Source organism: Bos taurus, chromosome 17 (assembly GCF_002263795.3).
Source record: "Bos taurus isolate L1 Dominette 01449 registration number 42190680 breed Hereford chromosome 17, ARS-UCD2.0, whole genome shotgun sequence".
NCBI classification, from domain to species: Eukaryota; Metazoa; Chordata; class Mammalia; order Artiodactyla; family Bovidae; genus Bos; species Bos taurus.
The window spans coordinates 46151281-46169040 of NC_037344.1; the positions used below are offsets into that span (position 1 = coordinate 46151281).

Below are 17760 nucleotides of genomic sequence, written 5' to 3' on the forward strand. Positions count from 1 at the left end.
GCTCACATAGCTCAGTATCAGAAAAGCAAAAAGTCCAATCCAAAGATGGGCAGAAGACCTAAATAGACATTTCTCCAAAGAAGACATACAGATGGCCAATAAACACATGAAAAGACTGTCAACATCCCTAATTACCAGAGAAATGCAAATTAAAACTATAGTGAGGTATCATCTCACACCAGTCAGAATGGCCATCATCAGAAAATCTACAAAAAATAAATGTTGGAGAGGATGTGGAGAAAAAGGAACTCTCCTACACTGTTGGTGGGAATGTAAATGGATATGGCCATTATGGAGAACAGTATGGAGATTCCTTGAAAAACTAGGAATAAATCTACCATACAGCCCAGGAATCCTACTACTGGCATATACCCTGCTAAGCTAAGCTAAGCTAAGCTAAGTCGCTTCAGTTATGTCCGACTCTGTGTGACCCCATAGACGGAAGCCCACCAGGCTCCGCCGTCCCTGGGATTCTCCAGGCAAGAACACTGAAGTGGGTTGCCATTTCCTTCTCCAATGCATGAAAGAGAAAAGTGAAAGTGAAGTTGCTCAGTCGTGTCCGACTCTTAGTGACCCCATGGACTGCAGCCCACCAGGCTCCTCCATCCATGGGATTTTCCAGGCAAGAGTACTGGAGTGGGGTGCCATTGCCTTCTCCGATATACCCTGAGGAAACCACAATTCCAAAAGACACATGTACCCCAGTGTTCATTGCACACCGTTTACAATAGTCAAGACATGGAAGCAACCTAGATGTCCATTAACAGATGAATGGATAAAGAAGATGTGGTACATATATACAGTGGAATATTACTCAGCCATAAAAAAGAATGGATTTGAGTCAGTTCTAGTGAGGTGGATGAAACTAGAGCCTGTTATACAGAGCAAAGTAAGTCAGAAAGAGAAAAACAAATATCATGTATTAACACATATATATGGAATCTAGAAAAATGGTGTTGAGGAGCCTATTTGCAGGAAGGAATGGAGACACAGATGCAGAGAATGGACCTGTGCACACGGACGCCATGGGTGGGGGGGAGAGAGTGGAACAAATGGAGAAAGCAGCATGAACATAGGTACACTGTCATGTGCAAGGCGGGGAACTGCTGAGACGCTGCCGTGTAACGCAGGCAGCCCAGTCTGGTGCTCTGTGGGATGGGATGGGAAAGGGGAGGGAAACTCCACAGGGAGGGGATACGTGTATGTCTGACTCAAGTTGTTGTACAATAGAAACCAACACAACATTGCAAAAATTTAAAAATTAAAAAAAGAAAGAAAGCATAGAGAGGATGGAAGAGTTCAGGATCTCTAGGGCAGATCTGGGAACTCTGAAATCTGCAAGCAGAATACCCAAGCACATGGAGAGATGAGTTCTGGTCCTCAAGCAAGAGAAATCAGCATGCGTGGAACAAGAAAAAGCAGTCTCATTAAAAGACCACTCCAAGTACGAGGGCCCCACAGGTGAACCAGAAGGCTGAGCACCAAAGAACTGATGCTTTTGGATTGTGGTGCTGGAGAAGATTCTTGAGAGTCCCATGGACAGCAAGAAGATCAAACCAGTCAATCCTAAAGGAAATCAACCCTGAATATTCATTGGAAAGACTGGGGCTGAAGCAGAAGCTCCAATACTTTGGCCACCTGGTGTTAAGAGCCAATTCATTGGAAAAGAGCCTGATGCTGGGAAAGATCAAGGACAGGAGGAGAAGTGGGTGACAGAGGATGAGATGGTTGGATAGCATCACTGAATCAATGGACATGAGTTTGAGCAAACTCTAGGAGATGGTGAAGGACAGGGAAGCTTGGTGTGCTGCAGTCCATAGGGTCGCAAAGAGTTGGACATGACTGACCGACTGAACAACAGCAACAGGTAAACCAGGTTGTACAGGGAGATTTAATACAAAAAGTAAAACTGGAAATATCCCATAGTAAATGAACTCCTTTTCTAGCAAGTTCCTGCTCAAACATGGTGTCCTGCTCACTCCAGAGTCTATCTCCATCCTCTATCAGAGCTGCATTCTCACTGATGCTTGAGGGAGCAGTGAGGGGACAGGAAATGCTAAGCAAAGGAAACTTAAACCTCCTGAAAGATCTGAAAGATGCTGCACATGGAGGCATGGGGGAGAGCCTTGGAGAGACTTGGGAGAATTCTCAAGTGGTATGAGAAGCCTCTGACTGACAGACCAAAAAAGAGAGCACCCACCAGGATGGTGGACCTGACCTCCGTGGTGCTCAGGTGGCTTAGTCACTAAGTTCTTGGTATCTAGAAGCAGTTCCCTGGTGTTTCAGTGATAAAGAATCTGCCTGCCAATGCTGGAGACACAGGTTGGATCCCTGATCTTGGAGGATCCCACATGCTGCAAGCAACTATTGTGCTCCCGTGGCCTTGAGCCCATGCTCCCCAACAAGAGAAGCCACTGCCACGAGAAGCCCATGCGCTGCAACTGGAGAAAAAGCCCACACAGCAGTGAAAATTCAGCACAGCCAATATATAATAAAGTAGTTCAGTGGGGCCTCTCAAGAGACAATGGCAAGAACCAGAATCTCTGCCCCAACCAGGACCCTCCCCTCCAAACCTTGCATTGCAAGAGTCATGCCAACAGAAAATGCTAGAAACAGTGCACCTAGATTCCCAGCTCCTACCATTCTGCCATTTTTGCTTTGTCTGGCATCTCTCTCTCTCTCTCTCTCACACACACACACACACACCCCCCCCCCCTTCTTTTTGCTGAATCATCAGAAAGTACATCATGACACTCCACCTCTAAATACTTTAAGTGTATCTTCTAAAAATAAAGACTGCCTCCTACATAACCACCCTATCCATCACCACGCTCAGAAATCTGACCCAGCTTCAACCCGTGATCTGGTGCCCGGTCCACAGTCCAGCGTCCTCAGTGTCCCCAGGGTGTCTGTCAGAGCTCTGCTTTCCTGTCAAGGAAGGGGCAGCATCCATTTAGTCACCATGTCCTCCCAGTCCCCTCTGACCTGGAACAGGCCCTGCTCCTGTCACTGCTTCCACTGCATGTACGTGTGACAGTCCAAACCGAGGCTTTACGAAACAGCCCTTGACTGTTTCTTCATGGGGAGCATCAGACCGAGCATCTGGGGGCAAGATGACTCTTGCCACTGCCTCCTATCGGGGGATGCAGTACATCAGCCTGCCCCAATGCCCGTGAGACTGAGCATAACCCCTTGACTAAAGCGGTCTCTGCTCTCCAGGATGTTCTCACATAGTGATTAACAGGTACCTTGTGGGACAACAGGGAAGAACCCTGTCTCCACACAATCCCTCGCCCAGGGGTGTCAGCATTGAGGATGACTGCCCGAATCAGTTGCTATACCGAGGGCTGCTACACGGTGATTCTGACCCTGTCCTTCCTTCTACCTGGATGGCTTGGCTTTACAAAGATGTGAAGACGGGAATTCCCTGGAGGACCAGCAGTTAAGACACCATGCTTCCAATGCAAGGCACAAGGGTTCAATTCCTGGCCGGGGAGCTCCCACATGCCTCACAGCATGGCCAAAAATAAATGAAAACATATAGCATTAAAAGTAAAAAGAAATGCAGACATTAAAGTTAAAGTCTACCCCCTGGAACATATCCTTCTGAAGCACAAGTGAGTCCATCACTGAGAGGCTGAAATCCAGAGGCCCGAGTCCCAGCCCTGAAGTCAAGGAGTTCCATCCCTTCTGAGTCCCAGGCCCATCTATGGAGGAGGAGCAGGTGACTCTGCACCCTGTCCAGCTCAGATCGCTGGTTTGAAGGAACAGCTGTCCCAGCTGCCCACATGGCAGATGAACTGAACATTTCTCATCACTATTGGGCCAGAGACAGGGACCTCAGAGGATCCCTTGTGTCCAGGCCCATGCAGGGACAAAGGACACCCCCATCCAGGACCTGTGGATGGTCAGTCATTGCCCCAGGGCAGACATCAGTGGGGCCTGAATGGTCAACAGAGGACAGGTGGGGGGAAGAGCCCATCCAGCCCTGTCACCCTCCTATCCCATTAATCTCATGTGCTGACTCCACACCCCAGGCAGGTTTAAAGGATGTCACGATTCCACCACATCCTTTCAACCTCACACCCAAAAAACATAAATGTGTGAGGGTAATAACACACAAAACTAAAGTGGAATGACGTCAGCTGTGCAAGCAAGTGGGAACACCAGAACATTATCAAGGCGATTGCACTAATCTGCTTCTAATTGTGCATGGAATTTGATAATTATCTTAAAGGCAGAGAATGGGAGAACAGCCAAGCATCTTATGCAATGACAAAGGAAGAGCTTACATATGTTCAAGGGCACCAAGCTTTACTTAAACCATTAACTCAGAGCTCACAGAAGTCCTCAGAAATCAGGACAACCGTCCTATCTTAGAAAGAAGCAAGCAGGCAGAGAGACCACCAGGCTTGTGTCAAGTTCACCAGCTGGGCGGGGTGGCCGACCGGGAGTAAAAAGCCAGGAGCCTGGCTCCAAGTCTGCGTGTGAACCACAGCTGGCATCACCCCTGTGCCACCTTGTGCTACAGGAGCTAAGACAACAAATATAGGGACCACACTTGATGAGCCCACAGGGTGATTCTTTCTGAGGTTAATGTTGACAACAAGACATCTTTGCATCACGTGTTAACCTTAGAACTGAAGACCCAACACCTGAAAAATAAGTGGTCATCATCATAAAATCATTCTGTTTTGACTTCAGGAAAATAACTGAACACTTGTATTCATTGCTGGCAGAGTTCAGAGGTCCATGTTTCAGTGGGTAGAGGGCTGTGAGTTGGGGGGTTCTTTGCCTGTGTCAGTCTCCCAGCCCACAACTTGCAGAGGGTGTGAGAGCAGATCATGGCGCCCTGGGTCCTGAGGCTCCAGGGAGTCCTGCCTGGAGACCCCTGGGCAGCGAGAGTAGGAGAGGGATGGGAGGGTTGGACCCCTTAGGATCAGATTTTTGGCACCAGGGAACAGTTTTGTAGAAGACAATTTTTCCATGAACAAGGGGTGGGGTTAAGGGACGGTCTTGGAATAATTCAAGTGTATTACATTTATTGTTCACTTTATATTATTATTACATCAGCTCTACCTCAGATCATTAGGCAGTAGATCCTGGAGGTTGGAGACCCCTGCTTAGGATGGAGGATAATCACACCTGGTGGTCAAGCTTTAAGAATGGGGTTCGACTCCCCACAGCAGGGCAGACTTAGCCTTGTCCCTGTCCCTGCGGCCAGCACTGATACAACAGTGTCCACCAGGGCTGTGCAAACCATAGGCACTGCCTGGCCTTGTAAATAAGATTTATTGGCACTCAGCCACCCTCATTTCTTTATGTATTGTCCAGGGCTGCCTTTACACAGCAGATGTGACAGAAACAGTATAGCAGGTAAAGCCAAAAATATTAACCATCTGGACCTTTATGCAAAACTTTGCCAACACCCAGAGAGAGTGTGTTTCTGGTCACAGTGAATCAGAGTACCCACTGCCATGTGTAACCCTCTGCTGCTGCTGCTGCTGCTTCAGTCATGTCTGACTCTGTGCGACCCCATAGAAGGCAGCCCACCAGGCTCCCCCGTCCCTAGGACTCTCCAGGCAAGAATACTGGAGTGGGTTGCCATTTCCTTCTCTGATGCATGAAAGTGAAAAGTGAAAGTGAAGTCGCTCAGTCGTGTCCGACTCTTAGCGACCCCATGGACTGCAGCCGACCAGGGTCCTCTGTCCATGGATTTTCCAGGCAAGAGTACTGGAGTGGGGTGCCATCGCCTTCTCCGTGTGTAACCCTCAGTTCTGCCTTTGTCCCCTTTTCCAAGGATGAGGGGCGCTGCAGATGTGGTATAAACATGGTCCTCCCCACACCCTTACTCCAACCCACAGAAGGATTTGGCCATCCCCGGGAATATACATTTTTATCGATTTCACTGAAAAGTCTGTTTCAGTCTGAACCTTCAGCAGTGAGAGAGGTAAATATATAAATTGGGGCTAAGGCTGGGTCCACTATTCATTCATACTCTTGGGTTTGGAGAAATTTCCCTCAAATAGTCTAGAGGGCATATTTCCGAGGAAAGCGGGTTGCTTCGTTTGTGACTTTCCTGAAGAATTCTGGAAAGCACACCCAGGGTGCCAGGTTAAAAGTGAACCCGACAACCTGCAGGCTTTCCCCGGCAATCACGCCCAGAACAAGGCTTCCCTCCAAGTCAGCGAAACCACGACTGCCTGCTTCCCCCAGGCCTAGCCTAGGGTTTTGTACCAAGAGCTGGTCCCTGGTATCAGATGGGAGAAGAGTCTTCCTCTGAGACAGCCCACGATAACAGGACTATTTGCATCATTAGAAAGTATTTATCATTTCTCCTTTATCTGTAGGCGGTTAAAAATAGCTGCCTGCTTTCCATCACACAGGCCTCCAAATACCCAGCAGCGGCACCAGTGTCTGAAACCCGCCCCCGCAGCGCCTTCCCATCAGCAGAGATAGTGAGCTTGCAGGAACACGCTCTCTCATACTATCAGCTCTTCCAGGCGTGGTCCTCGCAGGGCAGCCAAACGGGGCCTCGTCGGGGCCAGGGGTGGAGGCGCTGCGCGGCTCCCTCTGAGATGCACAGCTCTGTCTCCAGGAACCTTTTCAGAGCCTCCACTCTGGGCCGGGCGCTGTGCCAGACACCCGGGAAGACAGATGGACCAGAGCCTGCCTGCTGCCCTCTGCAGGGCCCCTGTCTAGGGCGGATCTGCGGCCAACAGAAACGGCTTTGCCTTCCAAACATTAACTGTACAAATGGGCCCCTTGGGCTCTTGGGTTCATACCTCATTGGCAATTTCTCTGCCCTGGCCCTAGGCTCTGCTTCCCTGTCCCCTCCAAGGGACCCCTTGAAAGGGAGGAACAGGTCCCATGCCTAATCTTTGCTGGGGGAACCAGCCCCTCCCTGTGGTCTCAGTACAGCTGATCCACCCCCAAATCCTAGAAGGTCATGTGAACAGACCTGGCCAATGAAAGAGCAGGATCCTCTCCCGCCATGACTGGGGCCAGGATGGGCACGTGACCCAAGTTGGCCAATCACAATCTTCCCTAGATTTCTAATGAAACTGACTTTTCATTCATGAAAGACAATTACTTTCCTTCTTGAGATCTCAGGACCCAAACCCATGTGGGTCTGAATCTACGGGAGCCAGCAATGCCTCTATGAAGGGGCTTGCCAGGAAATGAGTTGACATGGAGGAGAGCAGAGGCAGGGAAAGGAAAGACCAGGTCAAAGCACTATCTTCTGGGTCCCCGGATCCAGCCATGCTCGAAGCTGACTACTCCTGCCCTTCTTAGTCCCATGAGCCCTCAGTTCCCTTCTGTCTAAGCTGTTATATCCAACACAGTCTTGACTGATGTAGGCATGTGCTGCTCGTTTCCCATTCTACAAAAGTGGAAACTGAGGCTCAGAGGGGTTAACTGACTTGTCCAAGGTCACACAGTTCCAGGTGGAATGGTCACTCAGCCGGTGCTCCTGACCACTGCACTATCAGCCCAGGCCCCTGAGGCTTGCTGAAGCCCCAGTGTAGGCATCCCTGCATCTTCTTCTTTTGCTCGAACAGAGAAGCACCAGGCACTGGCACCACAAGTTCTCTGATAACAATACTGCATGAGCCTCTGGTGGCAGGGAGGTGGGGGTGTCCCAGTGATCTGCTACCCAGCAAACAGGCACCACCTCCCCACTCCATGCTACATGGCCCCCAGAAACTCACTTGGTGCTGGCCGGCTGGATGTTGCTCAAGTAATAGTGCACCGAATGGTAGAGAAGCCCCACGATGGTGGTCCAGGCTGGGGAAAGAGCAGACGACCAGACACCTGTCAGCATCCCCAGTGATAAACAAGAGAAACACAAAGCCCCCATCAAAAGTGCTTGCCCAGCAACACACAGTGTAGACCTCAGACCTGGGAACCCAGCAGCTCCTCAAGGGCAAGGGGAGGGACATTCAGGGGCAGAACTGACTACGAGGACAGAGTTTGAGAAGGGATTCCACTCCACCCTTCAACTGTGAATGCAACCACGGCAACCACTCCCTGCTCCGCCCCGAGCCAGCTCTGGACACATAGATGCTACAACTCTTGGCGGAGAGTGGGTGGGTGGGCGGGGAGACATTCCAGGAACACCACGCGCCTCTGAAGGCAGAGCCCGGTCGAGCTGTGGTTGGCGGTGCCAGGCAATAGCACTGCAGCCATGAGCGTATGTCAGGGGCTATCTGTGCTTGCAGTATTTACAGCAATCTCAGCACTCCAGTGAGGCAGCGGATGCAGGATTTACAAGTCACCCAGACACCTGGCACTCCTTCTGCTGGGTCCCACCTCTCTGTGCTATTCCAACTTGGAAACAGGAATCATCCATTCTGTTACCTCCCTCTGCTAGCTTAATAGGAAGTTGAGAGGAGCAAGTCCCACAATGCTTCCTGAGTTCTTCAGGATATCTGTTGAGTGTGTTGAAATTTCAGGAATATATATTAACAATTCACGTCACATTTACGATGGGCCAGGTACTGGTGTAAGAGCTGTCTCTTCTAATGCTCACCACAAAATATTGGGGCAGATACTAAGACTGTCCCCTAAGTCACAGATGAGGAAACGGAGGCCAGGCAGGTTCAGTAACTTGCCCAGTTGAGTGGCTGAACTGGGATTCGAGCCCAGGAATTTCAGCCACGGAGTGGGTGCTTGTGACCAGTTAGTTCTACTGCCAAGTGTGAGAAGTTTCCATGTGGGCAGACCACACGAGGCTGTGATCTTGCTGATTCTGAAAAACTGGGGATTTCTAACAGTCATGCGGGCACATGAGATGAGACCCCACGTGCAGTGGTATGCATTAGGTCAACCTTGGCATTGCCCCTGGACCTCTCCCTTCTACAATTCACTCCGAGTGTGGGAGGACAGTCCCCTGAAAGCAGGACACCCCGACATCCCTGAGCACCCTTCACAAAGCAAACTAGAGGGTACAGGGAGCAGAGGTCAGCTCCCAAGGGCTGGGGAGTGAGAGCCCCGAGCTGGAGAGGGGACCACCACCCAGACTGGTCCTCAGTCTTGAAGGCAGAATGGGAAGAGCGTGGCCAGATGGTCAGGTGCCGAGAATCTACAACTCCCTTGACTTCCCAAGGTCCCTGGGACAGAGTGACATGCCTGCAGAGGCACAGTCATCTTTCAAGGGGCAGGGGGACAGTCATGATAGCAAAAATGGCCAGAGCCACCTGGGTCCCCCTAGAGAGTAATTGAGATCACCTTGGCTGCTGTCCCATCACTATCCTTGACTTCAACTTCCCAGGAGGAGAACCCCAGACTCCTGAGCAGATAAAATCCCTCACCCAGCCACCCAGCCAGAGGCCACCCCAGCAGGGAGGGGAGGTGGCCACATCAGCTCATGGTCCACTAAGAATCCTCCAGTGAGCAAGTGTAGAGTGCAGATTGCCAGCCTGCCTCCTCAGTCCCAGTGCACAAGGCTGGATTGTAGTCTGCATTATGAAGACATCTCAGGAGCATCAATGACACATGGTGTTCCCACCATGGAAACCTGGCCCCATCGGCACAGGGAGGAGGGCTGGGGCAGCCCCTCAGCCAGGTCACAGCTCACAGGCTGAGTCCCTCTGCAAGGGTCCCAAGCTGCACTCACCTTGGCTATGGAAAGCCTCGTGGGGGATCTCAATGTAGTTCTGCCCCCGGGCCGGGAAGCGGTAATGGGAGGAATTCATGGTCTTGGGGAGCACTTTGGCCACTGAAAAGTCTAAAACAAGCCAGAGAGAGGAAGCTGTAGTCAGTCAACTCCAGGGCAGGAAACTGGGCTGTAAAATCCCATCTGCTTTTGCTTTTTTTTGACAGAATGAGCTCTCCTGGGGAGCGTAATACCTTTAGGAAATAAGAACCTAAAAAATGAGTGTCCAGAGCAGTAATTGTGACCATGTGGCAGACCTGTCTGACTGCCACCCGCTGCGTGTGGGGGTGGGTGGGGCTCCTGGCCTGAGGTGACCCCTCTGCCCTCAGGGCAGCCCCTAAGCTTAAGATGCCTCAGCACTGACTGCATCCAATCTGGCAGGGAGACCCTGGTGCTGAGGGGCTCCTCCTCCTCACTGGGGACCCCACAAAACACAGGAAAATGAAATGCCCATGACATTCATCTTCTAAGTGAGGCAAAAGCATCACCACATGGAGGGACCTGCCTTAGCCGACAAACTCCCATTAAAGCCAACCCAAGTGAGTGAATGAAGCTTCCTTTCCAGAAGTGTGGCTCTGGTGATAAAGTATTAGGGTACCAAGTTTCCCGGGAGGCGCTAGTGGTAAAGAACCCGCCTTCCAACACAGGAGATGCAGGTCAGATCCCTGGGTCAGGAAGATCCCGTGGAGGAGTAAATGGCAACCCAGTCCAGTATTCTTGCCTGGAAACTCCCATGGACAGTGAAATCTGGCAGGCTATAATCCATGGGGTCGCAAAGAGTCGGACATGAATGAGCAACTTAGCGTGCACACATGCTCCCTAGACACAGACTCTGAAAATATCAAGAACCATGATGTCCACTTGTAGGAGACCATGTGACCAATATCTTGGAGAAACCTGCAGCTGACCCTAGGGAACCTGGTACCCCACAGACACTCCAGGGGCTGCTGCTGCTCATCTCCTGCCCTGCACTGAGACAGTTGTCACCCGAGATGAATCTGGCCCTTAAGTCAGTCTCAAAGGCTCCCGTGGTCCTGTGTGTACATCCCAGCTGAGCATGGTTGTTCCGAGCTAACTCTGTCTTCCTCCAAAATGTCACTGCACATCAGACAATGTAGTTTAGGACAATGAAGAGGAGCATCTCCACTGATGGCATGTGAGGTTTGTGTGTACCTGGGCACACGGAAGAAAATGCAGGAGTGCGGCAAAATTCAACAAGCAGGTGGCATTGCCTGCACCCGCTGCTTCCACCCGCCCTCGCCTGCCGCACAGCCAGCCTCACCCACACCCCCACTGCCGAGCTACCTGCCATGGACGAGGAACCCACGATGGCGACCTGGGGCTTGCTGGCCTGCAGGTTGTAAGTTATGTGGCTCATGACGGTGTCGATGGTGTCTATCAAGCCCGGCACCACAGCGCTGTCCTGAAACAACATCACGACAGGAAGGAGACGTGAAGATGGCGCTCACTAAGCACATGCATGAGTCGGAGGCATCAAACGCACAAACGCACAAGATCAAGCTTCAAGTTCACTGTCAACATTCCTGCAAAGGAGGACACCCAGCATTGGCTGAGTGATGTTTCCGGCCAAGCTCTGGCCTCACGACGACCAGATGAGAGGAGAAACAGTCACACCGCTGACCCATTTCACAGGCGCGGAGGTCTGACCGCTGAGGTCACCCAGCCCAGCAGAGCTCACACAGCGTGAATACTGGCTGAGGTTGACCCCAGAGCATCACCAGAGCATCAGCTCCAAGGCTTCCACACTCAGACACAGGGTAACCGGACCTGGTCCTGGGTCCACTCTGAACTCACTGCGGACCTTGGCATCTCTCTGATCTGCACCCCCTACTCCATCCTCTTCTGCTTCATGAGGAGGGGGCTCATTGCTCCCAACACCCTCCAGGATGAAGACAGCAGTTCTGTCCTAATCTCCACAAAGGGGAGGGTACTTTGGAGGTGCCAGCACCCCAAGTCACCCCTGGCCTCCCTGACAAGCCTGGTGTGTCTCTTCCTTTTTCCAAGGGCCTCTCCACTCTGAGTCCGCAAAGCAGAGGCGATCCTAGTGGGCGCTGCCCCCAAGGAGGCAGGGAGTCCCTCCAGGACACCTTGTATCTCTGCAGCCCGCTCAGACTGGGCTGATTGCTCCTTATCCTCAGACACACGTCTAGCAGGGAGGGGGCATCTCAGTTCCCCTGAGGGTGTGGTGTGTGAATCTCTGCCATCACACCCCTCTCTCCTTCCCGCCCTTCTGAAAAAAGCATCCATCTGTTGCTAAGTGTCCCAGGAGTTCTCTCACAAACATATGCTCCATAAGAGTCTAATGAGCTGGAAATAGAACATGGAAGCCAATTTTAGATATTTCCTTTCAGGCCCATGGCCTGACTTCAATCAGCCAAGCACAGTTAAGCACATGAAAATCTGTGTTTCTGGCATGCAGTTCTGTTGGGTATGGCTGATTCATACCTTCCCTTTAACGCACAGTAGAGCCTGCCTGAGTCTGAATAGTTTCATGATTATTCATATTTTGTGGCAGAGCATTCAGAAAAAGTTCATGTGAAATGATGCTGAAAGTATATTTGCTCAGGTCCTTCTTGGCCATCTTCTGGGAGCTTTCTAGGTGGCAGTTCTGTCCCCCTGGAAATCATCAACTTTGGAGGACTGTGTCTTTTAAAACAGAATTTGTTTCTAGGGAATATTATATTGATCTTAAGTTCATGACTGTTTTTCTCTTCCTTTGCCACTGTGAAGTCTCATCCCATTCTATTTGAAGCTGTTCAAATAAAAAGTTCAGGTGTAAATCTTGGAGCAATCTCACTCATAATAAGAAGGAGAGGTCATTCTGCCACAAACTGGCAGATAAGTTTTAAACATTATAGGAGTTCAGGAGAAGGAGTACTTTAAACAATGGTGTGCTTGCAGCCCTTCCAGGCAAGACAGTCAAGAGTTCTCCTCTTCCCCGCTTCTCCACCCCTGCTGGGCAACCCAGGAAGTCACATGTTGAAACAGTAGCCTCAGAAAATGGGCAGAGCCAGGAATCAGGTCACTGGGCAGAGAAGAGGCTCCCCGGGCTCACATCCTATTTGGCATGGGTGAGAACGAAATGTCCACTGCATGGAGCCACTGGGATGGATAGTCCATTTGTTACTGCGACATAGCCTAACCTAGCCTGCTTATACAGCATTGCTGAAGAATGCTTAACATCATTAGGAAAGATCCTAAATAAAGAGAAACTGGTAAATTCAGATAGCATATTTATAGAATATATATGCATATAAGAATTGTATATAATTATATATAATTCCCTGGCAATCCAGTGGTTAAGACTCTGTGCTCTCACTACCAAGGGTGCAGGTTCAATCTCTGGTCAGGGAACTAAAATCCCATAAACCACATGCTGTGGCCAAAAAAGAGAGAGAGAAATTTCTATTATACACATATAAGAGAACTGAAAACTAGATTGTAAGAAATACATATATATATATATATATGTGTGTGTGTGTGTATATATATATATATGTATATATATATAGGACTTCCCTGGTAGCTCAGACGGTAAAAGCATCTGCCTACAATGCAGGAGACCCAGGTTCGATCCCTGGGTCAGGAAGATCCCCTGGAGAAGGAAATGGCAACACGCTCCTGTACTCTTGCCTGGAAAATCCCATGGATGGAGGAGCCTGGTAGGCTATAGTCCATGGGGTCGCAAAGAGTCGGACATGAATGAGCAACTTAACGTGCACACATGCTCCCTAGACACAGACTGAGCGACTCCACTTTCACTTTTACATATATATAAGAATATGAAAAATCATTATCACTCAGTCTGAGAATTTCAGGTGATTTTTATTTTATATGTATTTATCTGCATTTTCTAACTACTCCAAACATATTCACTTGTTTTATTTCTTAAATAAGTAAAATCAGGAAAGTTATTTTTAAAAAGAAAAGAGAAAGCATTTCATTCTCCTAATTCTTTAGAGTACAGAGAAAAGGAGAAGCTGCTTTGATTTCTACATATAATCATTCATAATCATGAAGTGTATATTGTCACACGTTTGACTTTTCTCACTTAATACAGTGATCTTTAATCAAATATGTTTTATTATCATTCAACGACAATGTGATGGTAAAAAAAAAAAAAAACTACTAAAATGATAAACAAGCATACATTCCTCATGAAGAAATCCAACCATTTCCCTGCTCTGTGTTGAGGACAGCACCATGTACTGATGTTTGCAGAGCTCTGATCCACAGAGAAAACAGAGCATTGAAAATTAATCACATATCCTGTCAAAATAAGCTCTAATATCCCAGATCTCATGACTGAGAGATGCATCATTTCTCTTATAGATGTGAACTGGGCCATATTTATGCCACTTCAAGGAAGACAAAATGGTTCCCAAGGTAATTCTGAAGACCAAAATGTTCTTTTCTCTTACCTCTGATACAGCAGTCCAGCTGGGCAAACGAAGAACCTCTCCCACGGTGTTTAAGAAAGTCTAAAGGCAGACAGGATGACACTGCTTAGCATATATTCTTAAGCCTCAAAATCATAAGACCTTTCATTTTCTCATCTCCATCAACCACAGGCTGGGTTTTGCATATATACAGCAGTAAACGAAAATAGCTCTCATCAGTGCATCAGGTTATATTTACAAAGCACTTTGATAGATGGTATCTTATTTGCTCCAGGTGACACTCATTAGTCAGTGGCAAGTATTTACATCGCTGACTCCTGATCTAGAGCAGTTCATTTGAATAGAAATATAATGCAAGCCAAATTTTTGTTTTAGATTTTCTAGTGGCCACATTTTTAAAAGTTAAAAGAAAATAGGTGAAATTACTTTTTAATATTTTACTTAGCCAAATATAGCTAAAATATCGCTTCAACATGCAATCAATATAAGAATCACCAGTTTGATATTTTACATTCATCTGTTACACTAAACTTTAGAGCTCCAGTGTGTATTTACACTTAGATTTGAACTGGCCACAGTTCAAGTATTCAAGAGCCACGTGTGGCTAATGGCCACCTTATTACCCAGCATAAGAAATTCCTTTTCACTTTTTTGTTCAACTATTGGTGGTGAGAAGTCAGAACATCGTGGAAAATTGGATAATGAATGCCAAAGATTTTTATTTCTCATTCAATCCCAATTGGTGGGGTTTGGGGTAAATCCACATGATTCCTCTACAGGACACTCAGAGTCAAGTATCCATCCCTACATGGCCCCCACCAGAGGTTTAAAACTGATGAGCCACAGGCTGCATCCGATTCATAAAGGTCTTTTATTTGGTTTGTACACAACTGCTTTTAAATTTGTTAGCTGCCCACTTTTCTTTTTTTTTAATGGGTGAGATTCCATTTTAAAATTCTGGGTTTTTGCTTTGCTTGCAAAATCAGAAGAAGTAAACATAATGGTTAAAATCAGGAGGCTCTCTAGAAGCTCACTGCTACTCCCCATGGGTGGGTACTTCCCGGTGAGCCACAGTCTCTACTCTTCTTTCTTGTCTGTCCGACCTAATATCCATTTACTTTGTTCCTCTGGCTCCTGAATGCATTTGATTTTGCTACCTCTGACACTGTCCAATGTATCTGAGGGGAAACAGGGGAGTTGAAAGAGTAAATCACCCAGCTTTAACAGTTTCCTGTGTAGACTTGCATGGAATTTTATGTTCCCATATAGACATCCCTGCAAGACTATAGAAGGGCCTCAACCCTCCCTCTGGGTAGCCTCACTCCCACCCACTGAGCTCAATTGAAGAACCCGAAGTACTTCCTGCAGGAAGCCTGGAAGTGCTTATACAGGGCTGTCTTGGCCCCGCCCATTTCTCCATATGATTGGCTGAGCCACCAAGCCAGTTCCGTTCCCTTGGCTGGTGATTGGTCTAGGCATGGTCATGTCAGGGGAACTGCATGGGAACCACGGGAAAGAATTTCCTGCCCTGTAAAGACAGAAGTGCCCCCTGCCTTTCCTTTTCCTCCTGGTCTTTGTCAGTGAGGTGTGGTGTTTGGAGCCATTTCAGTCACTTGGAAATAGAATAGAATGCCAAGGGAACTGCAATTGCCACCTAGATCCCTGCTGAAAGACTGAAGTAATCAAACCTGGAGTGAAGCAATTAAATGCCCCTATTTTAACAATACTTGGTCATATTACTGCTTACTTGCAACCAAAACCATTCTAACAGAGACAGACTTGGGTCATCGAAGTATCCCTATGTCACAGACTTGGAAACTGAGGCTTGAAAACAGCGTAGATCTAAGGGTTAAACCCAGGCTTGCCTGACTCCAGAGTCACTGAGCGGCTGCAGCTCAGGACACTTTTCAGACTCCATGGTCCATCTTCACCCTCTCAGTCCTGAGCCTCTTGGAAGCAGGAAGTAGTTCTTGGTCATCCTGGATCCCCAGAACTTACCACATTCTATGAATGAATGAACAAAATCTGAGAAGGCTTACTCTTGCTTCTCTCACCTGGGCAGGCGAGCTACTGGGACAAATGCCTCCTAGCAAATCAAGACGTCTTGTTTAATGAACACATGCTTTCCCGTGCTTCTTTGGCTGCTTCTTTGGGTTTGTCATCAGCAAGGAAACCAGGAAGGATTGAGAACTCTTAAAAAGTGCCAGAGTCATACTATGCACATAGGAGCCTTCTAAGAACCCAATAAAGTAAGTACTATTATCTCCCCATATCTCAGATGAGCAAAGTGAGGCAGAGATATAAAGTAACTTGACCAAGGGTGCACAGTAAGTAACCAGCAGAGAGATGTTCAGCCCAGCAATCAGACCCTATACATCCTGCTCTTAACCCTTATCTACACTTTTGAAGTATAATAGTCTCACATTCCTTTTCTCTGGATATCAGCAGCCAAGAGCCCTGTGCTGAGATTGAAGTTATCAGGCGCATACAAGCCCAGCATCCTCCTCTACCTTGACCTGGAAAGATCTTAAGGAGAATGTAAAGAGAAAGTACCTTGGTTCTCATGCCATACACAGTGCATTCACTAAGTGTTTTCAATAACTTTGGGAATTCCCATTGAGATACGTGTCACAGCATTGGGGTCACACTATGACCCCATGGCTAAATCTGCCAAAGACCCAACTCTGCATTCTAGCTGTTGCCAAGGGAGGTAGCAGAGTTTAGAGCCAGAGTTGCAAATTCAAATGCCTACAGGGGTCAAGTGGAGCTCCCCTGGTGGCTCAAACAGTAAAGAATTTTTCTGCAATGCAGGAGACCTGGGTTTGGTCCCTGGGTCAGGAAGATCCCCTGGAGGAGGGCTTTGGCAACCCACTCCAGTATTCTTGCCTGGAGAATCCCACAGACAGAGGAAACTGGTGGGTTGCAGTCCATAGGGTCACAGAATTGGACATGACTGAAACGACTAGGCATGCGAAGGGACCAGGCAGATGGAGAGACAGGCCAGCCTGGCTGGACACTGGGAAAAGGAGATGAAGAGTCGAGTCTCATCTGAAGGAAGTTCCACCGAGCTGTGTAGAGCTGACTACACAGTGTGTAGTCCACGCCGTCTGGCTATTCATGAGAATTCTGAAATCCAGGCTTCTATATAAAAGCTTCTGATTTTTTCAGCTCCATGTAGGTCAAACAAGACACACTTGTCAGCCATGGTCTGGCAGTTTGCCATCCCTGATCGACTAGGCACAGAAATCACATAGCCTTTACCTTGGTGAGGTTGAATGCCGTCTCCTCTGAGAGGGATTTATTGGGTAAGCTGAGGGACATATTTTGAAGGTAACTCAGAACAACTCCAGGACGCCGGAAGTTTTTCCTCTCCTCTGTCAAGTTGGTTATGATGGGATGGTAGGCATTGGTGGGCGCCTGAAAGAAATCAGTGACACGAGTTCCTGTTAAGAACTAAAGCCAAGATGTCTACAGAAGTTCAGTCTGTCCTTTGGGCCTCATACTTCTCACACCATAATAATCATGATGACAGCACTTCCTATATGCTCTTGTGACCATTTAACATATATTAACGTTTCATCCTTACAACAACCTCATGAAATACACACGCGATTGATGGATGAAACTAAGCATGGAGAGGCTTATGCAGAAATAAATGAGAGAACTGGGATTTGAACCCAA

General features: G+C 48.4%; 1 protein-coding gene and 1 non-coding gene across 3 annotated transcripts in view; one reads left to right on the plus strand and one right to left on the minus strand.

Annotated features, from left to right (window-relative positions):
* The window catches only part of ADGRD1 (adhesion G protein-coupled receptor D1), a 175595-nt gene that overhangs the window by 121134 nt on the left and 36701 nt on the right, over nucleotides 1-17760 (minus strand). For both annotated transcript variants that reach the window (XM_005217662.5, NM_001034564.2), the window contains 5 exon segments: nucleotides 17341-17496; nucleotides 14101-14160; nucleotides 10964-11081; nucleotides 9620-9730; nucleotides 7713-7788 (listed from right to left, as the gene is read on the minus strand). In XM_005217662.5, the coding sequence (XP_005217719.2) occupies nucleotides 7713-7788; nucleotides 9620-9730; nucleotides 10964-11081; nucleotides 14101-14160; nucleotides 17341-17496 (521 nt within the window).
* On the plus strand, nucleotides 13196-13269 carry TRNAC-ACA (transfer RNA cysteine (anticodon ACA)). The gene has a single exon. It is a non-coding gene; the product is annotated as a tRNA-Cys (tRNA).